The sequence below is a fragment of the Zychaea mexicana genome, assembly GCF_025766255.1.
Source record: "Zychaea mexicana strain RSA 1403 chromosome Unknown BDB00scaffold_57, whole genome shotgun sequence".
Taxonomy (NCBI): Eukaryota; Fungi; Mucoromycota; class Mucoromycetes; order Mucorales; family Lichtheimiaceae; genus Zychaea; species Zychaea mexicana.
This window is the reverse complement of record NW_026516720.1, coordinates 222,241-245,051: the sequence shown is the minus strand read 5'-3', so window position 1 is coordinate 245,051 and position 22,811 is coordinate 222,241. Positions and strand designations below refer to the sequence as shown.

Genomic DNA, 22,811 nt, shown 5'->3' with positions numbered 1-22,811 from the left:
CTGGGAGGGCCACTTATTGGATGCTGGCTTTCTGCCTCCGCACGATAGGAGCCACCCGAGCCCGGTAATCTACCTTGGTTTTCCCCTCGCCTCCTCTTCTAGTCAATTGAAAGTGTTTTTAGACGCATTACTCACCACTATTCAAACTTCTTGTCAAATTCATGCTTCCCGGCAACTATCCATCTGCAGCCGAGCCACGGTGTTGAACTCCTTGATCCTGTCACACATATGGCATGTACTCCGCTTGGTTGGGGCTGCTCCGTTCACATTCTTCGGCAAACTATGGTCCATCTGCAGCAAGTTCATGATGACACACATGTTTCCTCGAGTCAGCTATGACAAATTGTGTCAACCACGACATTGTGGAGGTCTTGGCGTACTTGATCCCCTTCTCCAATAACAGACCCTCCAACTGCGATGGCTTGAACCCCTCTTTCGGTTGCCCGCAGAACCGTCGTATATCACCGCTTGCCTCTGTCATCATATCATGGTAGCGTCCGCATCTTATGTGGATCCACGCTTCACATTAGTTTCTCCTGACGCACGCCCTCACTCACCGGAGCCAAACCAAGTCGCCTATCTTCTCTACAAAGCTACTGGCCGACTGCCTGTCACCTGGCTTTCGGCTGAATTGTCTGCTGCTACACTACTACACTTACCCCTGAACTGCATCTGGGCGCCCACACTGGGCAATGCCAACCTACGTCGCCCTGGATTTCGTACTTTACAGGTCGTGGATCTCTTTGTCTTCGACCACCACCTAGGCTACATTCGGCGTCAGTTTTCTACTGACAGAATCTTTCGACCTATTCTCACAACGCGTTTCTTCAATGACTTGGGCTCCGGACATATATATTTACTTGCGGGTTTCGCCCGCCTTTGCCTGCCAGGTGATCACCCTAGTGGAGGTCACTCCAGTCGCCTCGACACGATTGACGCTTCACCTCTCTTTCGCCGTCTCTCCTCTTCACTCCCGTTATGGCGTACCCAAGAATACCGGCGCCTCTATTCGCCGCCGACTGCCACCGTTCCCACCATATCGTCCCGAGACTGGTCTTCCTTCTGCCGATGGGATATGGAGCATACTGCCCGTAACATTTGGTTCCGTGCCATTCATGGTACTATACCTACAGCTCTCTGTCTTTTCGATATTAACATTGGCCATCTCGAGTCGCCTATGTGCCGGTTGTGCACCTCTGCTGTGGACGACCTCGACCATTTTCTTGTCTTCTGTCCTGTCAGGTTGTCTGTGTGGAACGCCGTTTGGAGTCATCTCTTCTTCGCTGATCCACACCCCCGACATCTTTTCTACGTTCATCATATCACTCAAGCTCCTACCAACAACACCGACTTCCAGTACATCGTTTCCATCTTACGACATCGCTGTCGCATGTACCCTCCATGCAATATGGGCGGCATATTGGCAACTCATCTTCCATGACCAGCCTTTAATTCCGTCTGCCGCCATATCTAGGGCTTTGGTCCTTTTAGAGCGTTTTCGCCCCCGTGACACTCTCTATTTTTCTTTCCTATCATTAAACAAAACAAAGAAAAAAAAAACACAAACAAAAAAATGCTTATATTCATAGAATCTCCCCCTCCCTACTACTTGTAACTATCCCTTTGTATGTTCCTCGCATGTGCCACACCTCTAAGATACAATGTTTGTAATAGCGACCAGTTTCGCACGCAGCACGCCTCTGTCCAAATTGCGGCACGCGTGACTGCAGAGAAAGTAAACTCTCCCTTAGGGATCCTCCTCCATATAAAAAAAAACCTCCTTACAAAAAAAATCTTGCATCGCAGCCAATTCACGCTTTCCATAAAGTGGCATTTTATGTCTTTATTGCAAAATCCGAGTCTCTTCATCAGCCAACTAATACAGAATTTTGACTAGCATATCCATTAACACATTATCTTCCAAAAATGAAGGGTGTAGCACATACAACTTACGCATGATACGAACAATCGCTTTGACCGTTTAAACAAGCTTCCGGTGGTTTGCATATTGCATCTTTGATGCGCCAGAGTGTCCCTTCAACACGCGATGATGCCCTTATTCGCATGTTCAAAAGTCTTCCAGCATAACAAGTACCCCATTTCTTCTTGAGTTCAGGGCAGCTATAAAATAAATATAATACAGCTGGTTAGCACAATCCAGCAAAAGCTCCGGTCAAAGATTGGATGATAAAGGTAGTAAACATACCCGTTGAGATAGTCCATCATTTTCTCTTTCTTTTTGTTTGCCAGCAAACGTATTGCAGACGTTGCATCATCTTCAGTATTTCTGTCGTTCTCGCCATTGCTGCTGTCGTTATCATGCATCGCTTTGGAATTTGTTTTCTTGTGCTTTTTGTTGGATCGCTTATGGTTCTCGTTGGCATACGCAAGAGCACCTTTCTCAATCAGACACTTATAAGCGTCGATGGCAGAATGGAAAGTCGCTTCGTCTTTTTACCAACATAAACCATTTGCTCAATGATGACTTTGGCTTCGCCTATTTCTTCGCTGTTCGGTGGAAAGCAACTACTGAAGATGCTACGTAAATGCTGCTCCATATGCCACCCGCAAAGTATATGCTCTGCATCTTTGAAAGTTGACTCGATGGCGTTGTTTAAAGCTCTTTCGTTGTCCGTAATGAAGATGCGTACGTTCCCTGCTGGCCATATGACTTGTCACATAGTTCGAAGGAGCCAGATGTACGACTCTTCTTTCTCGTTTACCAAGAAAGCAGAGACAATAAGCATGTTCTTGAGCTTGGATGCACCGAGATGACTGACATCAGCAACATTGACAAGAGGCATCTTGGTTCTGCTCGTTTTGTACGTCGCATCGATAGCAATGATCTCATTGCATCGTCGTACTTTTGCTATGGGTAAAAAAGGGTGTGGAGAATCTCACCTGTGTCCTCTAGCTTATATCTAGTGATACTTGTTACCAATGAGGATCTCGAATATCCTACTGAAGCCGCCATGATTGTCCTCACGGAATATTTGCGCACGAAAATTGTATAGGTCGCTCATGGTCATAATTGCGCCGTCTTCGTGGTTCTGAACTTCTCGATGTATCATGAGGGGCCTGTCGGAATTATCTGTCAATGATAATATTTGCTGCTCGGGATGGAGAGTTGGCGTGCGGTGTTGATGGTAATACTGAGGAGGCTTGTCGAGGGAGTGGTTGTGCTCGTTGTCGTTGCTGATCTTCGTTACTTTCCAGTGCATATCCTTCTCGCACCACCTTAAGTTCATGATCCATTGGCAGCTGATCGTTTTCGTCGCTGTTTAGCATCCTCGCGTTTCTTCAGTTACTCCGTGTGTATTACGATAGCTTCCACCATGTACGCACTGGATCACGATTTTTACGTTCTTCTCACTTCGTTTCGTTGAAACGGCAAAGTTGTATTCTCTGGCTTGCTCGTTGATTTCTTTCACAATTTGCTTATTTGATCCGGTGTAAGTACAGTAGTGTCAATCAATTGCTCCATAGTGTTGAGATAGTAGGGTGATAAACGTAGGTAGAAAGTTGAAGATATAATATCAAAGTATACTGTTTATTGAGGAGCATTTATTATACTTTATTAAAGCTACTGCACATAAACACATCCGTAGAGACACCCTAGAAAGTTTGAAAAGCATTAAGGAATGTTTTTCATGTACCTTTTATGGTTCTCTTTTGTTAATACAATCGAAAGATATATATTAACAATAACAAGTGAACACATCCAGTGAACACATCCTTGCGGACATCCTCACAAGTATATATTTATAGAATGTGTGTAACCCGATGAGGATTAAAAAGAGAAGGGGGTGCCCGTATCAAAAGCCTTTCTTTAGTGCACGATAGGTCACCCCAACGCAAAAATTTACAACGCCTTGGCTCTGGATTCCTACTATAGTTTCCGCTGCAGCTGCAGCTGAAAGGAAAGGATCCTACATATGATACGTATAGATTAACAGTCCTGTTTATTGCCTCTTGCGCTTACCATACCAAGATGCTTTAACATGTTTGAGACTTACTTCGCCAAATCCTACCCAGTTACGTCCAGCTTTGGCAACTCTTGCAATGTTCATCGATGGGCTTAACTGAAGACTGACACCTTTACCCCGAAACCCAGATCCCACGTCAATGCCACGCTGGCGCATCAACTCTTTATCGAAGGAGGCAGCAATGATAATTTCTGCAGGGAATGCGTTTACAAACGGTGAGCCTCGAACACTCAAAGGATCATTCGGCAAGACAGAGGCTAGGAAAATTAGGATTCGTTATGCTGGTCGTTGTGCCTATGCATGGGCCAATAAAAAGACCTTTGCCCGTGGTAAGCTTCGTGATATCATCCAGTGACATTTGTTCAGCGAGTTTGTCGGCTTTGGCATAAGCCTCATCCCATGAAAGTACATCGACAGATGAAACTGCTGCAGTCGAAGCTAATTGCAAAAGGAGTGATACCGACAGCTCATTATGTAAAATATTGATTTTTTTTGTAAGGAAAGGTATAAAAAACAGATATCATTCACCAAGGGTGATATAAGTTTTATTAAAAGTGCTCTACTTTATCTGTGTACGTGATACGCTCCGCGGGTACCACAATCCGCGTATAGCTCTTTTACATGATCTGTTCCCCTTATTCTCTCGTCCGAGAGTGTATCTCACGCTATATGGATTTTATAGCTCGAAGGTGGTAGATGAACGAATATCACGGCTGCTAGCTCCAACATGTAGCGTAAATGTTCCAGGCGAAGGGACAATCCATCCACCACCTTTCGTATCCCAGATGCTAAGGTCCTGCTTTGAGAATAGGAACGTTACAGGCTTTTGTTCGTCCTTAGTTAAAAAAATCTTCTCGAAACCGCGCAACACCTTGGGCGGTTCGCCAACGCTTGCGGGGAAGGAAAGGTACGCCTGAACGACTTCTGCTCCATCGACTTTGCCGCTATTCCGTATCGAAATATGAGCTTCCACCTCCGGTTTTTCTCCGCGAATCACATTAACTGCAAGCTGGCCATAGGTGAAAGTCGTGTATGATAATCCAAAGCCAAATTCAAACAATGGGTCGATTCCTTTTGCATCAAACCATCGATAGCCCAGCAACAGCTTTTCATTGTAAGGAACCTACGCAGGAAAAACCAAATGTTTTAGAGTCGGGACCCAGAAATAGAATATCATCGTTACCTGTAATTTCAAAGATACGTCCGCGGGATAATCTTGGTGTTGTTTTGCTATCGTATAAGGCAGTCGACCAGAGGGGTTGACATCCCCAAATAAGATATCTGCCAGAGAATTCCCGGTTTCTTGGCCTGGGAGACCTGCCCACACAATTGCTTTGATATTTGGATGGTCCGCGAAAGGAAGGTCAATCGGCCCAATTGCATGTATCACTAGAACTGTGTTCTCACAAACATTTGAGATATGTTCGATCTAAACAGTTCAGCAAAGTTAGACACAGTCTCTTTTCTAGACATTGTAACCACTTACGATAGGAACGTCTAATGGATCTACACCATGGATAGGCCGATCGAAAGCCTCCATCGAATAAGCGCTGCCGAAAACGATACATGTGTCGGTTGGCGATACAGTAGTTGAGATGATAGTAAGGAGATCGGATACAGGGCTGACATCTTGTAAAATCGCTTGTACTTGAATCGCTTCTTTTTTTGCGCGTTCAGTAATACCTTGCAATGGCTTATGGCCGCAAAATAATATTAATAAAGCCACTGTTAGCACCAAAAAGATTCTATGTCTGTAAATCTTCAACTTACGGTTACAAGGTACGGCATGTACGCTGATCCTGATCCTCCTCCCATAGAAGTTGTACCAGTGTCGCACATGTGCAAAGGGCACAAATTGGGTGGTCTAATAAATTTATCGTTTTGGTTAGCTAATTGTGTAAATCTGGTTATATTCATGCTGACCATACAATAACCCTGCCCCAGCATCAGTGCCTGCGACCACTATTCTTTTCTCTGACAGTTTATCACCACGAAGAGGGAGTATCCCGCCGTCATTTCGTAACAACACAGTTGAGGCAGCCCCTATTTTACGGATGCCATCTTTATGATTTCCTTGTACATTTACGCCTGGGTCTTTTGACGGATTGGCGGTGTTTATTTGTACTACTGGGTAATCCTGCACGACAATGAAGATCAGTCTATTGCTCAGACTGTCTCTTTTGTACGTGTTAACCTACTTTATCTTGGCCAAACTGAATCATGGTATTAGTAGGCTTTCGGTGATTATAGTAACGCTGCTTTTTTTTTGTTTTTACCTTGTAATAAGTAGCTACGATACGCTCAACCATGAGGTTAAGCTGTTATATGCAATTTAATTTATAAAGTCGTCCAACCGCGCAACCGATTTTCTTTTCTTACCCTTTGGTTTGATACTTTTCCATCGTCAACAGCAGCTCTTAGCTTGTCACCAAAATATACTGCGTTCCACGACTGCATCATTTCCATATCAAGCCCAGCATTAGCAGCTTTTGCAGTTGAATGCGTAGCTCCCCAATCGCTCTGCACGCATCCTCTGAATCCCATCTCGTCACGGAGGATGCGGGAGAGCAACTCGTCGTTTTCGCACGCATAGACGTTGTTAATTTTGTTATAGGCACACATGACAGAGCCGACTTGTGCTTCGACAGCTCGTGCAATCGGCCACAAATATAACTCTTGTAGCGTTCGCTCATCTATGTTGCTTGACATCTACGCAGGAAAAATTCCACTTGATTAAGAAAGAGCACATTCCGTCTTAATACCACATCATATCATTCTCTACTTGCATGTTCTCGAAACGTTTCTTGATTGTAGACAGCATAATGCTTGACAGTGGCGATCTAAAACACCCGGGTCATTCACTTTCAAAAGTCACACTGCGATGTTTGAGCCTTGTATCTGGAGATAACTTACGACACCCTGACTTTGAGCGCCTTTAATCGTTTCACTAACTGCGATACCGCTGAGCACCGGGTCCTAAGAAGGTTTTTTTGTAAATGCATTAGCCGGCCGTTGTTTGGTCATTTGATCTTTTGAGAAATAGCAGTATATCACTACTTTACCTCGCCAAAGGATTCCCAATTTCTGCCTGCGCGAGGGATACGAAGCAAGTCTGCACTGGGGCCAAGCCAAATATTGATCCCTTTACCACGAAACTCTTGTGCAATGTCTACACCGCGTTGTCGTATCATTTCCCGATCAAATGAGGCTGCCGCATTAATGCCAGCAACAAAGGCACTTGTCTTAGTTGAGCCCCGTATACCTAAAGGGCCATCATTCAAACAGAGCGACGGGAAATTCGCTGATCCTCCCGTGTTGCCTGTGCAGGTTTTTCCATTTTTTAAACCAGTAGTGATATTGACCTTTTCCGCAATGGTCATCTGCGCTACAAGCGAGTGTGCGATAGCGTACGCCTCATCCCATGAACGCTCTTTTGCGAGTACTAGCGAGATAGCGGCAAGTAGCAATACGAGCCACACTTTCGGGTTGTTCATTAAGTTGCTGAGTAGGGAATATCAAGAAAAGTAACAAAAGAAAATATGCCAAGTACGAGATCTCTTCCACCGTTTGCACTCCTTTATAGAGTGATGCACCCCTTACCGCCCCTTCACCACATGTTCTGATACCGTATTGTTTTAGAGATTCAGGAGCTAGATATATCTTCTATTTGTTTATATTACAGAACATGAAAAGAGATACGAGGGGAAATGCTCGTAAATATCACATTCTAGAATGGAAAAACAGACTTTAGATTATAAACGAAGCAGATGCCCGAATATCACGGCTGCTTGCACCAATATGGACTGTAAATTCGCCTTCACTGTGTTTCCACATTTCCGATTCTTCATCCCATACACTCAATTCTTTTTCGGTAAATTCAAAGTCAATCGCTTTCTGCTCTCCTGCCTGGAGAAAGACCTTCTGAAATCCTCGAAGTAGCTTTGGGGGTTCACCAGCTGATTTAGGGAAAGCAATATATGCTTGTGGAATTTCTGCACCATCGCGATCACCAGTATTACTGAGAGTAATACTTGCAATAACCTGGGCACCGGCACCCTGCTTTCTGGTAACCCTGGCGCTCAGGCCACTGTACTCAAAGTTGGTGTACGATAGGCCATAGCCAAATTCGAACAAAGGATCAATTCCTTTGGCATCGAACCATTTATATCCTACCAATAGTTTTTCGGAGTAATCGAGCTATCATTACAACAAATGCGCATTTTACTTATCAATGTGCTTTACCCTTTTCCTTCTGATCAACGACTGTATAAGCAAAAGGAGAATGTAAATTTACCTCGGCATCGCTTGAAATATGTGCACCATAGTCGTCCTTATTACGAGCAATGGTGTACGGTAGGCGACCTGACGGATTTACATCACCAAATAAGACGTCAGCCAAAGAGTTACCGGATTCTTGACCGGCAAGGCCCGGCCAAACAACAGCCTTAATATTTTCATGATCGATCCAAGGCATAAGCACTGGCCCAACGGCATTGATAACCACAATAACATTATCGTTCACTTCGGAGACTGCTTGAATCTATATAGAGTCAAGGTCAGCCTTTTCTTCTCAAAACCAAAAAAAGTGTGCGAAGCTCATAAAAAAAATTTACCAGATTATCACCATTATTCCAGAGTGACAGATTTTGACGATCATTGTTACCGTTAACAACGATATATTCTTCACCAGCATCAGCCATTGCAAATACAATGGCAATATCAGCATCGGCTGCCAGCTCCCTAGCGCCATCAAGATCGTAGTCATCGTAGGTATGTACTAATTTGAGGTTGCCTCCCGCACGAGCAGTAATACCATCAGTTGGGGTAATGAGATACGGAAAGTCTGCAGTGCGGATAAGGATATATTTGCAATTATAGGTTAGTTTACACATTAAAAAAGCGCCACTTTTGATAAAATAGAAGTTTCAGTCGCACTTACCAGCAGTTCCAGAGCCCCAGCCCATGGCTAGTAGAACATTGCATGCACGACGTCAGATGCTGTTTGCAAAAGTGTTGCTTTTGTGCTTTATATAACTAATTATTATTACACTTACCAAGATGCCCCCTTCCACAGCTTTGATCTGGACAACCATTAAGCCCTTGAGGAATCGGTCCTGCATGGCTACCAATGAGAGCAATCTTCTTCAAGTCGCTCGTTTTGAGTGGTAAAATGTTATCTTGATTACGCAAAAGTACAACACCTGCGGCACCGATTTCTCGAACAAACGTGGCATGATCGCCTTGCACAAGGACCTCAGGAGCCTCACTTCTGTTGAATGTGTTTAACGTTGTATCTGGATAACCTTCGTCTTGACGCATCTAGACATTCGTCATTATATATCAGTATTTTTTATCCTATTTTTCTCTGATGTTAGAGCTTACTTTGTAATATGCCGCTGTAATGCGCAATGCCATGTCAGTTACCTATTTAGAAAATCAAAATTAGATTCAATTAACTGCGGTAAGGAGAAAGCAAAACATATTAGCTTACTCGATCATCGGATACTTGACCGTCTTGAACTGCCTTTGTAAGATTTGCACCAAAGTACGTAAAACCATCTCCCATTAGAATATCGCCCTGGATTGAAAATTTATGGAGCAGTAAAAGACATTATTACAAGCTATCCTTGTATTTAATTAAACCGATCCTTAGTTTATACCAGTAATTAACAGCATACCGGCATGGTCATATCAAGTCCAGCATTTGCAGATTCCACGGTAGAGTGGGTGGCTCCCCTGATGATAATACAACCTGTTAGCAACTTTGGATCTGAAATTGTTCAAATTCTATGATATTACCAGTCGCTCATCACAAGTCCGCGGAAGCCCATCTCATTTTTCAAAACTGTGTTCAGTATATAGTCATTCTCACAGGCGTAAGTGTCGTCCACCAGATTGTAGCTACACATGATGGCACCTACACCTGCTTCAACCGCGCGCGCATATGGCCATGTCCAGACTTCGTGCAGGGTCCGTTTGTCAATATTAGATGAAGACTAGATGATATTTTTGCGTCATACATGCATTAGATAATACAATTATAGTCACACATCGTCTAGCAAGAAGTGAAAGTAACATACCGTTGTGCGGTGTGTTTCTTGGCTGTTTCCTATATAATGTTTTACAGTAGCAATCTGTGCAAAAAGTGACAAGCAAACAAGATAAGCAACATAGTATAAATTAGTTTTAAGGAGCACCGTATTGGAGATGACGATAACTTACGACGCCCTGGCTTTGTATTCCCGTAATTGTTTCTCTGCCCGCAACGCCGGATAACCATGGATCCTATTCATTTTAGGATAAAATGGTATAAACGTCAGTATTTCCGGTAAAAGCAGGTAAGAACATATACTGCAACGCATACTTCGCCGAATCCTTCCCACGCTCGGCCAGATTGAGGGGCACGCATGATGTCAACGCTCGGACCAAGTTGAAAATGAACACCCTTTGCTTTAAATTCAGAGGCCATATATTCGCCTCGTTGGCGAATTGCTACCTTGTCGAACGAAGCAGCGGCCGTGATCCCCGAGACACCAGCAGTTACATTATCAGCAAAACGGATACCAAGCGGGCTATCTTGTAAACAAAGCGAAGGAAAATTGGGATTGGTGGATGCATAGGTGTTGCCAACACACAAGGTCTTTTCCCAGCCCATCCCAGTGGCCAAACCAACTTTTTGCTCGAGCGACATGCGGTGCACAATTGATCTGGCTTTAGTGTATGCGTCGTCCCAAGTCAATGTGTTGTCAGATGCAGCGTCAGTCGTAGGCAGTCCCAGCGTGTGGAGAGCGCATGATGCAGCAGTCAGTAATAGTAGGGCATATCGAGTTATAAGTGCCATGGTTCTTTTTGTGATCCAATAAGCTTTGCAAATTTAGGATCCTTTTATATCTGTTTTAAGAGTTTTTCGTTTATTTGCACAACAACACAAACAACCCGTCTTTCGTTGGTATGTTTATTTAAAGTTTTGTACTGGGATTTTCTATGCACGCAAGTAGTTTTGCATAGCAGAGTGCATGTCAAAAAAGAAAAGGTCGGTTTCACCCACGATATATGCTGCATTTCTGCATACAAAAATAGTATGCTAATAAAACGTCATAACAGCACCTTCCAAATACTATTAGCTCAATTTAAGTAAATATACATATTAATTGTTCGCCTCGGAGGGGAGCGAAGGGGGGAAATACATCTAAGAAATACGTTCCCTATAGTAGAAGATTTGTTTTGTAGGAGAACATAAAAATTTTCCGACCTAAATGGTGCTGCCTTGCCCAACCGAACTTTATACACTGGTGAGGGCCGACCTTTGTCTCAGCCAAGCCAAGTGGGTCAAATTCGGTAGAACAGAGAGTGACATACTTTTCTTAGAAAAGTAAAGGAAGGGCATCACTGACTTTTTGTGCTGTGCTAGCATCATAAAGAATTACAAACAATATGTCAACTGCTTTTTTTGGTATCGTCGCAAATATACATGCGGGACAAAACAGCATGCTCAAGGCTATCTCACGCAAAGCCGTTATTATTCAAACCTCTTTGTGGTTCATTATTGTCAATGATTTCAAACCTGGGAGTAGCTCAGTAGCATTTATGTCGATGGCGATGATTCGGAAGCTATGAAGAACGCTAGTTCGGCGAGTAATTGGGTTGCTGGCTACAGCAAGTGAAGGTGTGATACAGATAGTGGTTCTGTTGATGGTGGAATCTTTTTTGCATCGCTTTAATCGTCTGCAATGTTGGCATTATGAGAAGTACATCGTAGCCTAATGTGTCAAAAGAGGCATCGCGACATCAAACGTTAAGCGTTCTAATGTTTCAGGGTAGCTATTTACTTGTTATGGTTCTACTTTGATAAAACTGTACATAACAAGTGAGAGAAAGTAGCTTACAATTCCCAAATATTACTATTGTTAATGTGCTATGATGAAATGAATTCATGTTTCTCGCTTACCTTCCTCAAACGTAGGAAATATTAGGTCAATGTGAAGAAGATAGGGAAACGTCGAAGAAGGATAAAATTGGGGAACGCGTTAATGTAAATAATGGATTGCGCATCTTTTATCCCATTTTATGTTGTTTCGGATATATTTGTCCACAATATAGGGTAGTTTAAAGTAGCATTTACTCAAATAATGAACGGCTTTTCGAATCAACAAAAGTATGATTGAAGAGGGACTTCGCTCCTTACCGTAATGTACACCGTGACGCCCATATGCCTTACTGGTTCCACCAGGATACAGGTAGCGGCTTATAGCAGTTATCAGCTTGATTAGGAATAAACGATCCGTACAACAAGGTGCGGCCATAATCAGTGAAGTTTGTCATTCTCGTCTCGATACTGACCTTTACCGCTGCGACTGAATCTGGACAAACCCATTCTACAACTTGCTGCCGGGATGTTTACGTTCCTGGAAGACCAATGAGATGGTGTGGATGGCTTTGTAAGTGGGTGTCATTGCACTAGTATAACAATATACACGATATGCTAACTTTTTTTTAGAGAATCCAGCTTACCACCATACTAAGAGGCGGTATACTTTCAAGTAACAAGGTGGATTAAAAAAGACGCTTAAAGCAATGGCTATTACGACTAGTACACAACCATCACTTTGTACTAAGCGTTTCCAGTATCCATTAATCTTTACATACTATCACTATGGGCTGCAGTACTCTGTCTTCAATCTTGGTGATTGAGCATATTGTAAAGATCAGTGCCATGGCAATACACAAAAAGAAAAGAATGAGCGGGAAGCGAATAATGACTGTGTAAGTCTGTTTTTGTTGTTGGTGTGGGTTATACGGCTCGCAGTTTTGGGATCATAATTATTAAAGATGGGCGTAACTGTCAGGGAGCCAAAAAAATTCAAGCAGAGTTTGCTTCGTTTTGTTATGCTTCCTCATAAAAAGGAAGCTAATCTCTGGTATACAGTAAATGACACGCAATATCTATTGAAAGGGCGTCAGAGTCCTCCGCTTCTTTGTGCAACCAAGAGCATAACGAAGGCAAGTAGGATCGACTGACTGTCGTGAAGGATTTGCCAAGGTAGTACAGATAAGCATCTCCCACCTCCTCATATTTCTTTTCCGGCTTTTTCACTTTTTTACTCTCTTTTCTTTACTCTTCTTCACTTTTACTTAATGCACGGATGACGGACACACAACAATCAGTGAGAATATGGACCGGCAACGACGGAAAATTTGAAGTCGAGGCGGCTTATGTAGGCTTGTTTCAAAACACTAAAGTAAAATTGCGTAAACAAGGTGGCGGCATGATCGCCGTACCACTCGATCGTTTGTGTGAAGCTGATGTGGCCTACATTGCGGCACGCTCAGGATTGTCCAGTCTCGCGCCCAATCGCGACAACAAGGGAACAGCAACCGTTATGCAAAAGCCAGACAATCCAAAGGATATTACCATCCCGTCGCCGACACTTAATATATCGTTTGCCGACACAGTAACATCAACTACTGCTGCTGCTTTTCAATCGTCATCGACCAAACGCAGACCTTCGCAGCCTCATACCAATGGAGCTATCCCTCCATTACCCGTGCAATCATCACCGCCACAACCAGAGACAACTGCTACTGTACCAATAAAAGCAATACAAGCACTATCAGTTTCAACTAGCCTTCCTCCAGATGGCTATTTCTCTACTAGACCTCATGAACAACCTGTATCCACGCCCCCTGCGCCAAGTATGGCGCAAGTTTCCTATCATTATGCACAACCTCAACAGCAGCAAATAATATCATCACACACAGCACCAATGATCGGATGTCCCGGTTATTCACAAGAACAACGTTCCATGTCCACACCCCCTCCTCCGAGCTTAAATATGGCAAACATCCCTGTCGACTATCCACAGCAACAGCAACAACAACAGAATTATGTCATGTCTCCTCCACCAATGACAAGTTACTCAAGCTATTCTCAACAACAATACTCAGTACCAGTCGAATCGAACGGAACCATTGAGACTCTAATATTGACTGAAATTGAACACGGCGGGCCACAGCGCGTACGTGCAATGCGCCCAGAATCGATCCAACTCCTCTCCCAACGTTCGCTTTCATCGATTACCGAGAAGCTCGTGCATTCACCACAAGGCCAATGGCAGCCACGACCACAAACACTGGCTGCTTTTCCACCCGCTGTCTTGACAAACATTGGCCGCTTTCTCGATGCACGGACGCGCGTTCGACTCGGAAGTGTTTGTCGCTCATTTCGTCAGGCCATGTTCCGTCCTCCCACTTGGCGACATATCTGGTTTTCGCGCCACGATCTATACAAAGTGGACACCGGCATGATTTACGCCATGACACAGACGCTAATGGGGTATCAGCTGTACCACGCTGTATATACGATAAACTTGGATGGATCCGCCGTCACTGCCGATGCTGTTGTTCATGTACTACTCAATTTCTTGAGTCTGCGAACACTCTCGGTTAAAGGATGCTGGCAAGTTCACTCTTTTCCTCTGGGTGGAAAACTGATGCAAATTGCAGCGACGGGTCAACTACGTGCACCAATTCAATTGGAACAAATCGAGCTGGGCAAGGCGCTGCGACGTGGAATAGATAGAAAGGAATTAGAAAACAAACCAAATGCACCACAATCATTTGGACAAGATGTGGCAGTAATACGGACCGCGTTAGAGCAATTGGCCAGTAGGCCTATCCAGATCGATTGTTACTTGTGCGATTTCTGCCATAGCGGTGCAACTGGTCCTATGCTTATGTGTGTCGCATGTGGTCCTATGCCGATCCACAAATGTACGAACTGTGCCCCAAAATGCGATCGGTAAGTCATCATCTTTTTGTGCTCGACTGTTTCTTTCGATTTGCAGAGATCTTAACAGTACGCAATGGCCTCTTAGATGCGCTGTACGTGTGTGTAATATGCCTCAATGTCGTGCCAGATCGATTCAAATCACAACGACAAAGTGCTCGCAATGCGAAAAGTCTCTTTCGATCTGTAACCAACGACATAGTCAAGCGTGCGTTGATGCAAAGAAGCCTTGTGAGAAGTGCCAGGGTGTATATCACGTACAATGCCGCGCAAACGATGGTGGATACATATCCAACCAGTGCTCAAGGTGTGGCAAGGTCGCATGCCCTACGTGTGATTTGACAGGCTGTGCTGGAGGATGCCTTGGGCAATGGTGTCGAGACTGTGTGAATGACGCAGGCTTGGCCCACTGCAAATGCTTTGTGTTGGAACGGAAAACTGGTGGCAAAATGCGTAAACGGAATGTTTGCAAGAACTGTCGAAAAGGGTGTGCAAAATGCAGTACGACTGGATTCTGTACACGATGTTTAGGTGTGCATTCAAAGCAATGTCGTTAAAAACAATAGCATTTATAATATTTACAATAATTTGTATTTTACAACATAAACATAAACACTTATGCATAATTTTGCAGGCAAATTTTTGTCTATAGACGCTGATTGCTATTGCTGCGTGGCTGTTGCTGCTCAACATGAACCGTTTGTTGTTGCTCTTCTGTGTGCAATCGCTTCCATATGTTCTCTCTGCCATTCTTCGTCTCCTTGGCCACTGAAATCATATTCTTCAACTCGCTCTTGTGGAGCTATATTCGATGGAAGCATTTCTGTGTCGCCATTAGTGATACGACGGAGGAGGCGGCAGCAGCGTGGTAACTGGATGGGTATGGCGACTACTCGTTGCATAATCCGTAACAAAGTAATGATTTTCAGGTAGCTCCACCGCCGCCATAAGTTCTCGAATTCTTTGTTCACGAGCCTGTGCCACTTGGTACTCAAGACGCTGTATCTTTCGCCTTCGTTGGCGTCGATGATGGACCATGAATACGGCAATTGCTGCATATACTACAAGGGGGATCCATAGGGCAAAGGCAGCACTGGAAATACCGGGCAAAAATACGGAGATGGCCCCGACGAACGCCAAAAGTACGATCCAAAATGCCATATGGAAGCCATGAAACTGCTCATTTAAACAGGCTGAAAATGCATCTTTCCACCGTAATCGGTTGTTTCGCTCTTCTTCTCCCGAGTTCCATACGAGCGCTTGTAACCATCCACCACCGCTTTGCAACCTTCGTTCGCGTTGATACAATTGTTGCAGGTGCACCAATGCTTCCCATTCTTGTTGTCTTTGTTGGTTCTGTTCAGCAGTGTCGTTTATTTTGTAACTCGGCGGGCGAGAGGCCAAAGTGGCTGGACGGACGGATGAGAAGGCTGACAGGCAAGAATTTCTTTGTTGTACACATGCCGGATAATATCGTTCACGGTAGGCTTCGTCTTCATCATCCGCCGTGAGCACGGACGGCATTGTAATCCCGTTTAACAATTGGCTATCTCGAAGACTCCGTCGAGACACATTATCACGCTCTACCTGTTGCGTCTCTGAGCCTTCCTCAAGCCGTACAAATTGAAGGCTACTGCTCGGACGACGTCCCGTAATGCTATCAACGATATTGTGTACGACGGAGCTCGGTCGATGGCTATTATTGTTTCCAGCAGTATGGGTGAACATAGCGTCGTTCGTTGTATTAATATCGTCATAAACAACATTAGGGTATTGTTGAGCTCGCAAATGCAATAGTCGTGCGGTATCCATGGAATGACGCTTTGGCACGTCAACGTGTATTGCATTTTTGCAACCGTTGTGCTCTGCAGCAAGCGATCTTCTACGTCGTTGTATAGAGGATGATGCCTCAGAATTAGACTCAGCGAGAGGATCTAAAGCAATTGCCGAAGATCGGTGGTTTGGCTCTTGAAGCGTGCGGGCACATTGCATGCCTATTACTAGAAGAAACAGCAAGATGTGGAGTAAGGGCGAAAGAAATTCAATTTAGTGGAACGTAGAAAGTTCGAACATTTTTACAAGGGACGCAGGCTAATCCTATACCCTAGCATTTTGAAACTTGGCCACTGACGAATTTTTGTTTTTTTAATGAATTTTACAATACTAGTTACAAATAGACAGAAGTACACTATACTAGGAGAATATAGAATAGAGGAATCGATGGATTAGACAAGTGCATAAAGTTGTTTTCCTTTAGGTTGACAGCTTTTGGAAAAATTTTGTGACAGAGCTAATGATTCGACTTGACACACTTGTACGGTTTGGGATGCTGTCGGTACTCGAAGAAACTGTTTCCTGAGCATCCTCAAACGCTTCATCACCACTATCATCATCACCATCCACGTTGCTGTGGTCATCCAGTAGAAACCGTACTTTTTTCACCTTTCTAGCCTTGCTGGACCTACCACCATCAGCCATGCCATTTTCATACCGATCAACCACATCCAATTTGCGCTTCTGCCGTTGCTGTCCCCGAGTAGCTTGAAAGCGACTTTCGATAAAGTTTACTTCAGCCATAGTAGCAAGAGTAGTAGTCCGGTGCTTTTTGTTGTTGGTGGACGGCAATGCCGACAACGATGTAGCTGACAAATGCGTCAAACCCAAAGGTCTGCTATTAGCACTTGCTTCGCTTAGCACTGCCTTTGATGATGCATAGGATTCAACCATACTGTGAAACGCATGAGCCGGCCGAGCAGAGTGGGCGCAATTCAGAGAATTTGTTCCACTACTGCTACCTGCATGCGATGCACATGGTTGGCAAGAATCTGTATTGCTGGCACGTGCCCGTGGTATCGGCATTGCGGGTCGTGGTGGTGGTGGTGGCGGTGCCTGTTGTTGTTGTTGTTGCTGCTGTTGTTGCAGTGGCAGTGAATTTCGAATAGGCATAAGTACTTCCGATTCTCTTTGGACACTGGTTGCTAGTTTAGGCATATCAGGCACTCGAGATCGGATCCCATGCTCCAGTTCTCTGTATTTTAAAAGAGTTTAGTTATTGAATAATCGCGGCAAATTTTTAAACGGCTTCATTTTACCCAATCGTTCGAGCAGATTTGGCAAGCTCAGCCGCGTACTTTGCAAATCTAGAGGTTTGGTCAGGTTTAGCGCTGATCTGATCAGTTATAGTATAAATTAGTCATCTCTGCTTCTTTGAATGTTCTATTTGTTCTTCTTCTTAAGTTGAGTGAGCCGATTGTATCCTACCACTTGTACATCCTTGGATCTTGATCGCAGCACGTCCTTAATTTTTGAAAATAAAGGTTCTAGATCTGGTCGTTTTTTCCAGGACTGTGATGGGCCCGTGAGCACTATGCGGACGGAAAGAATGATGAGTTCGTGTGAGTTATATTTAAGCATGTTTGTAATAAACAGACACCCAAGTCCCATCCTCGTACTTTCCCATCAGAAAAAGAATAGAAGTACTTAACTCGTCACCAGGTTCTTGCCTGCCATGACAAAGGTAATTTCTCGATCTGAAGGGCACATTCTCAACACAACCTCCATCGCCTGCACGACATGCGCAAATTAGTTCACGGAAAAAATCACTGTTTCTTTAGCAAAGGAAAGTATAATTACCATCAAAGTACCGTATCGGGACGTTCGCACAGGATTAACAAAGTTGCCAAACTGTGGTGGATATCTATCATCGGCAAAGTAAATGCCATATCCGCTTATCAAACCTTTGCCCTCAATTACACGGCTTGTTTGAATATCGATATATACAAGAATTTTCCTGGCATTCTTCGGCTTTCCTGCATTAGTTCATTGCGAATTTATCCACTTTGCTTTCTGATTTGTGTTGAGGTTTTTCCATACCATCAATATTGGGTTGGTTGTAGGTGGCTCAGATAAAAGTTGCTGTAAATTGGCGCGTTCACGCTCGACCCTTGCAAGCTGGCCATCTAAATCTTGCAGAAGTAACGTGTCTGTCGCAAGTCGGTGTTCATGTTTTATAAGAAAACGAAAGTCCGTTTGCTGATCGAGGAAAGAGGCTAGACATTACAGATTGCCAATCAATGTTGCTTAATCATAGTGACAAAAAAAGGACACTTACCATTAACGTTGCTTTGAATGGTTTTACTGGCCATGGTGAACTGAAAGAAGATGCTACCCACTGGATTCTACGTATCCTGAATTTTTAACACAATGATGCTGGCTTTCAATTGTCTTTCGCCTTGAGAATATAGCGCCAAATAGCCTCTGTACTTTGAGCCAGCATATGTCAGCTTTGAGCTCGAGCTTAATTAACTGCTGGCATATAATCGGTTTTAGCTGTAGAATTTGACGAAAGTAAGGACTTATTGGAAGGAAATGCGGCACTACTATTTGCTACTGATTTAGAGATCACGCCCACTAAATATGTACAATAAGTTAAAACGATACGTAAGGTCAGCTCACCAAATTCAGCTATGTATATACTGTACATCTATCGTCATCACCACATCAAGTTTTGATCTTTCTTTCTCTTGCCGCCTAGGCAGAACACGATCCACGGAAGATGATGTTCCTAGATATTGCATGGTGCCACAGACAGTTGTCATTAAACTAGTGAGCCGCTGCAGCAGAAGGGAAAAACCAAACTCCACGGAAGAAGCGTAGAAATTCATGGTGCTGACGTTTCCGAGGATCTGCAAAACGATGAGCGATCCGCAGCAAGGAGAAACTCATCTCCACGGGTAAAATTCCGAACTAGCTCTATACTGCTTACAATAACGAGATGACAGCAGCGGCTTCTTAATAATTTTGAGATAGATGAGTCCAAAACAATCTTTACTATTAATACCACGATAACGTAATCAGTTAATTTGAAGCCATTGTTGCAGTGCCTTCCACAATGACTTACAATTGACGCTTCATATCGACATTATACACATTGCGCGAGGTGAGTTCGGCGGAGAGTAGATGATCCATATAGATCCGCGCTAACCAAATACTAATTTGACCCCAGAATATCTGCCATGCTGTGCTGAACCGTGCCGATGCAAACTCATGTGCGGAAGCCAGCAAGTTCACTTCCGAACGAACAGGCACTATTCACCTAAACACAGCCAACCAGAATATTTGCTGACAGGCTAATTTGCCTGTGAAGGCATATTCATCAATTGTTTTCTAACAAGGGGAACCCTACCCCCACACCAGGACAACTCCAGGGACCGGTAAACTGTTACACATTCTTACTGCAGCGAAATAATTCATAAAGGGGAATACTCCCACGTACCTTTCCTCTCTTCTCTTCTCTACTCTACTTTATCTACTCTACTTTAACTCGAGTGTGTACCTATCTTGTACTCTCCTTCATATCTTCACGTCACGCACCAATGCTTCTTACCGATAGCTCTGCTTTGTCGCTTCATTTACTCGAAGACACGCTGTATCTTGACCTCGATGCTGACAACAATCACGCGACCACCGTGCTTCGAGGCTTCGTGGATGTCATGAGTCCAAAAAAGCGTGTCCACAGCCTTCACGTTTGCTTTGAAGGCTACCTTACAACCAAACGACCTTCAGGTAAGAAACCGAATACCCGACCCTATGCGTAGAATATTGAAAACCGCCCCAGTTTTAACGGCAACTTATTTATAATAACAAATAGTGCGAAAGCAACTGATTCAACGGCACTTGGTACTGAACCCCAGCTCCGCTTCGACTGTCAACGGCGGTATGTCCCGAAGGTGCCCCTTTGAGATGAGCCTGTTGCTCGGCGGGCTGCCAGATACGATTGAAAGCAAGAACATCGAGGTCGTCTATCACGTTACAGCCAAAGCTGCCTACGCCTACTCTACCCGGAGCAGTCGAAATTGTCCTATTAGGCTCACACGCTTCCCATTCAAGAACAGCATGCTCACAGGCGATAACGTGGCCCGATCCATCGACTCAAGGCGACACCACGCACAATTCTTCGATTACCACCTAACGATTGAGAAGAGTACACTTTCTGTGGGAGCATCACTGCCTCTGACCATGTGGGTGGCACCAAGAATGTCTGGTGTGCGGCTATTGTCACTGTGTGTGTTTTTGGTTGAGCGACGCAGTGTGTACGGGCAACAAGGCCGAGGCGAAAAATGCTCCGCGCATTTACTTTCTCGGGCTGATCCAATGCGGCAATCTGTGCCTGGCCACGTACTCAAAGAGCCGTGGCGAGATACGATCGAGTTTCGTTTGCCAGACGAGCTGGTGCCCTCGATGGATGTGCCCGGGCTGTTTGTGGTCAGGCACACGCTCAAGGTTTCCATGGCAATAGTCTTCCCAGAAATAACTTCCGGTCGAGTTCAGAGAAGCATCTCCTTTGAAACGGACGTGGAAATCCGTGATAGACGGGTGGGCATGCTGGAGAAGCTAGGCGCGTTCAACTTGCCCGAGTATGAGCACACCTCGATAACTCCTCCATGCACACCGCCGCCTGTGTATGAACATCCTCCTGCTTACAGCAGTGTATCGTCTTGATCTCATTCCTCTTCTCATACTTCGCACTTTTGTCCGATGGTTTATTACTGCATGCTCTGTTCCAAAACTTGTAAAAAAATATTGCTCATCTCTATCTTATGTACATAATACCTGGTGTTCTTACCACATATGAAATTAACAAATAAAAAAATACCATTTTGAAAGAAAAGATACCACCGGAAACTGCTCATTAAAGGAAATGGATGAGAGTGAAGCTAAAGATAGTGCAATTGTCCTTGTGTCACCCAGCCACAATGGAGCGCATACCAAAGCGCAGTTTTTCCATGCTAGTCGTTCCCCTTTCCCTGAGGACGTTGGTCAATGTCCAAAGTTATACAACGTAAACTCGTCATTGTTGGCGATGGCGCTTGCGGTAATATATACAAACTCAATGTAAATTAGTGCAAGGCATTAAACTAACTAGGTCAGATTAGGCAAAACGTCTTTGCTAACAGTTTTTGCCCAAGGCGACTTTCCACAGGTGAGTTATTGGCAAGATGAGTCGAATTAAATGGGAAAGAGAAACAAAGGAACTGATCATTGTGCTTCTCTTGTTATATTTATAGGGCCATGTGCCAACAGTTTTTGATAACATGGTAAAAGATTTTGATGTCGACGGACAGCATGTCGAACTAGCTTTGTATGATACTGCAGGTAATACTTTTGAGGAAAAGAAAGATTGATTATTGGCTAGTTGGTTTCTCTTGCTGTCTTTGTTTCTAACGTAATAGGATCATGTAACATGTAGGTCAGGAGGACTATGATCGACTTCGCCCACTATCATACCCAGACACACATGTTTTGTTGATTACCTTTGCTATTGATTTGCCTGACTCTTTGGAAAATATCACAGAAAAGGTTGGTGCTCTTTGAGTATTACTCCTTTGCTTTTAATTACTAATATCCCAACCGTGGTTATAGTGGCTGCCAGAAGTATTGCAACACTGTCCTGGGGTGCCTTACTTATTGGTTGCGTGCAAAAAGGATTTGCGCGAAGACAGTCGTACGGTCCAACAACTTGCTAGGTCATCCTTGGCACCGATCAGCTATGAACAAGGACTGAACATGAGCCAGAAGATTGGTGCAGCCGACTATATTGAATGCTCTGCCAAATCGGGTGATGCGGTCGAGGATGTCTTTGCTGCAGCAGTCCGTGCCACAAATCAAAAGCATAAGAAAAAGCAGGATAAGTGCGTTGTCATGTAATTAGGAAAAAAAAAATTCATTCTGGGAAGAAAAGAAAAGCACAAAAATACCCCAACCTTCTTATTGACCTCCTCCTCTTCTCACTTACACGTTTTCCCTACTTCAATTCTCACATCATCTCCTCCCATTCTTGAAATATCCCACCTGTACTTATTTCTCCATTCCATCTCACCAATAACCTCACGAAATAACAAAAAACCATGCAATTGTAAGACCTCGCAACTGTTTTTTCTGAGACTATTAGAGAGCTTTAAGCTACTTATAGGAGGGAAGGGATGTGTTAGTTAAGAGATTACATTATAAGAGTTGAGAATATTGCATCGATCTCTGCA

The 22,811-nt window shown here is 44.1% G+C and overlaps 8 protein-coding genes across 8 annotated transcripts; 3 read left to right on the top strand and 5 right to left on the bottom strand.

The window, feature by feature from the left end:
- Positions 1–3,725: 3,725 nt before the first annotated feature.
- Positions 3,726–4,511, bottom strand: BDB00DRAFT_832725 (uncharacterized protein). The gene has a single exon (XM_053124224.1). The coding sequence runs from the start codon at positions 4,140–4,142 to the stop codon at positions 3,963–3,965; it is 180 nt and encodes a 59-aa protein (XP_052977812.1). The 5' UTR covers positions 4,143–4,511; the 3' UTR covers positions 3,726–3,962.
- BDB00DRAFT_832722 (glycosyl hydrolase family 3 N terminal domain-containing protein) lies at positions 4,512–7,200 on the bottom strand. The gene is made up of 11 exons (XM_053124223.1): positions 7,049–7,200; positions 6,900–6,962; positions 6,773–6,826; positions 6,366–6,695; positions 6,263–6,304; positions 6,185–6,199; positions 5,915–6,123; positions 5,757–5,850; positions 5,473–5,679; positions 5,170–5,415; positions 4,512–5,109 (listed from the first exon to the last, which is right to left on the bottom strand). Exons 1-11 carry the CDS (start codon positions 7,175–7,177, stop codon positions 4,663–4,665), a joined length of 1,836 nt encoding a protein of 611 aa, XP_052977811.1. The 5' UTR covers positions 7,178–7,200; the 3' UTR covers positions 4,512–4,662.
- Positions 7,201–7,733: 533 nt separating this feature from the next.
- BDB00DRAFT_930443 (glycoside hydrolase superfamily) lies at positions 7,734–10,827 on the bottom strand (the record flags this gene model as incomplete). The annotated part of the gene is made up of 12 exons (XM_053129003.1): positions 7,734–8,183; positions 8,281–8,526; positions 8,600–8,829; positions 8,926–8,952; positions 9,041–9,305; positions 9,369–9,410; positions 9,478–9,564; positions 9,665–9,722; positions 9,786–9,982; positions 10,067–10,120; positions 10,209–10,271; positions 10,351–10,827. 12 exons carry the CDS (start codon positions 10,825–10,827, stop codon positions 7,734–7,736), a joined length of 2,196 nt encoding a protein of 731 aa, XP_052977810.1.
- A 2,189-nt stretch (positions 10,828–13,016) lies between these two features.
- Positions 13,017–15,410, top strand: BDB00DRAFT_832704 (uncharacterized protein). Its single transcript, XM_053124222.1, has 2 exons — positions 13,017–14,784; positions 14,861–15,410. Exons 1-2 carry the CDS (start codon positions 13,130–13,132, stop codon positions 15,327–15,329), a joined length of 2,124 nt encoding a protein of 707 aa, XP_052977809.1. The 5' UTR covers positions 13,017–13,129; the 3' UTR covers positions 15,330–15,410.
- BDB00DRAFT_832701 (uncharacterized protein) lies at positions 15,411–16,895 on the bottom strand. The gene has a single exon (XM_053124221.1). It carries the CDS (start codon positions 16,762–16,764, stop codon positions 15,607–15,609), a length of 1,158 nt encoding a protein of 385 aa, XP_052977808.1. The 5' UTR covers positions 16,765–16,895; the 3' UTR covers positions 15,411–15,606.
- Positions 16,879–18,925, bottom strand: BDB00DRAFT_832698 (uncharacterized protein). Its single transcript, XM_053124220.1, has 7 exons — positions 18,884–18,925; positions 18,646–18,821; positions 18,406–18,570; positions 18,258–18,336; positions 18,034–18,137; positions 17,865–17,941; positions 16,879–17,800 (listed from the first exon to the last, which is right to left on the bottom strand). Exons 1-7 carry the CDS (start codon positions 18,915–18,917, stop codon positions 17,026–17,028), a joined length of 1,410 nt encoding a protein of 469 aa, XP_052977807.1. The 5' UTR covers positions 18,918–18,925; the 3' UTR covers positions 16,879–17,025.
- A 1,122-nt stretch (positions 18,926–20,047) lies between these two features.
- On the top strand, positions 20,048–21,571 carry BDB00DRAFT_832686 (uncharacterized protein). Its single transcript, XM_053124219.1, has 2 exons — positions 20,048–20,337; positions 20,423–21,571. Exons 1-2 carry the CDS (start codon positions 20,148–20,150, stop codon positions 21,271–21,273), a joined length of 1,041 nt encoding a protein of 346 aa, XP_052977806.1. The 5' UTR covers positions 20,048–20,147; the 3' UTR covers positions 21,274–21,571.
- On the top strand, positions 21,572–22,479 carry BDB00DRAFT_959580 (Rho1 GTPase; the record flags this gene model as incomplete). The annotated part of the gene is made up of 5 exons (XM_053129695.1): positions 21,572–21,646; positions 21,708–21,754; positions 21,840–21,927; positions 22,022–22,131; positions 22,195–22,479. The coding sequence occupies exons 1-5, from the start codon at positions 21,595–21,597 to the stop codon at positions 22,477–22,479; spliced, it is 582 nt and encodes a 193-aa protein (XP_052977805.1). The 5' UTR covers positions 21,572–21,594.
- Positions 22,480–22,811: the final 332 nt, after the last annotated feature.

What these genes read in the sequence shown, in the direction of transcription:
- BDB00DRAFT_832725 (XM_053124224.1), bottom strand. Translation starts at nt 4,142, where the DNA reads ATGCGCCAGCGTGGCATTGACGTGGGATCTGGGTTTCGGGGTAAAGGT.
- BDB00DRAFT_832701 (XM_053124221.1), bottom strand. Translation starts at nt 16,764, where the DNA reads ATGCAATGTGCCCGCACGCTTCAAGAGCCAAACCACCGATCTTCGGCA.
- BDB00DRAFT_832698 (XM_053124220.1), bottom strand. Translation starts at nt 18,917, where the DNA reads ATGGCCAGTAAAACCATTCAAAGCAACGTTAATG. An exon ending in CAACCAACCCAATATTGATG is followed by an intron (nt 18,571 to 18,645) that starts GTATGGAAAAAC and finishes GGAAAGCCGAAG; the next exon opens with AATGCCAGGAAAATTCTTGT. An exon ending in CCCGATACGGTACTTTGATG is followed by an intron (nt 18,337 to 18,405) that starts GTAATTATACTT and finishes CATGTCGTGCAG; the next exon opens with GCGATGGAGGTTGTGTTGAG.
- BDB00DRAFT_832686 (XM_053124219.1), top strand. Translation starts at nt 20,148, where the DNA reads ATGCTTCTTACCGATAGCTCTGCTTTGTCGCTTCATTTACTCGAAGAC. An exon ending in TACAACCAAACGACCTTCAG is followed by an intron (nt 20,338 to 20,422) that starts GTAAGAAACCGA and finishes AATAACAAATAG; the next exon opens with TGCGAAAGCAACTGATTCAA.
- BDB00DRAFT_832704 (XM_053124222.1), top strand. Translation starts at nt 13,130, where the DNA reads ATGACGGACACACAACAATCAGTGAGAATATGGACCGGCAACGACGGA. An exon ending in TGTGCCCCAAAATGCGATCG is followed by an intron (nt 14,785 to 14,860) that starts GTAAGTCATCAT and finishes ATGGCCTCTTAG; the next exon opens with ATGCGCTGTACGTGTGTGTA.
- BDB00DRAFT_832722 (XM_053124223.1), bottom strand. Translation starts at nt 7,177, where the DNA reads ATGATACGACAACGCGGTGTAGACATTGCACAAGAGTTTCGTGGTAAA. An exon ending in GATGCTGGGGCAGGGTTATT is followed by an intron (nt 5,851 to 5,914) that starts GTATGGTCAGCA and finishes TAAATTTATTAG; the next exon opens with ACCACCCAATTTGTGCCCTT. An exon ending in ATCCATTAGACGTTCCTATC is followed by an intron (nt 5,416 to 5,472) that starts GTAAGTGGTTAC and finishes TGAACTGTTTAG; the next exon opens with ATCGAACATATCTCAAATGT.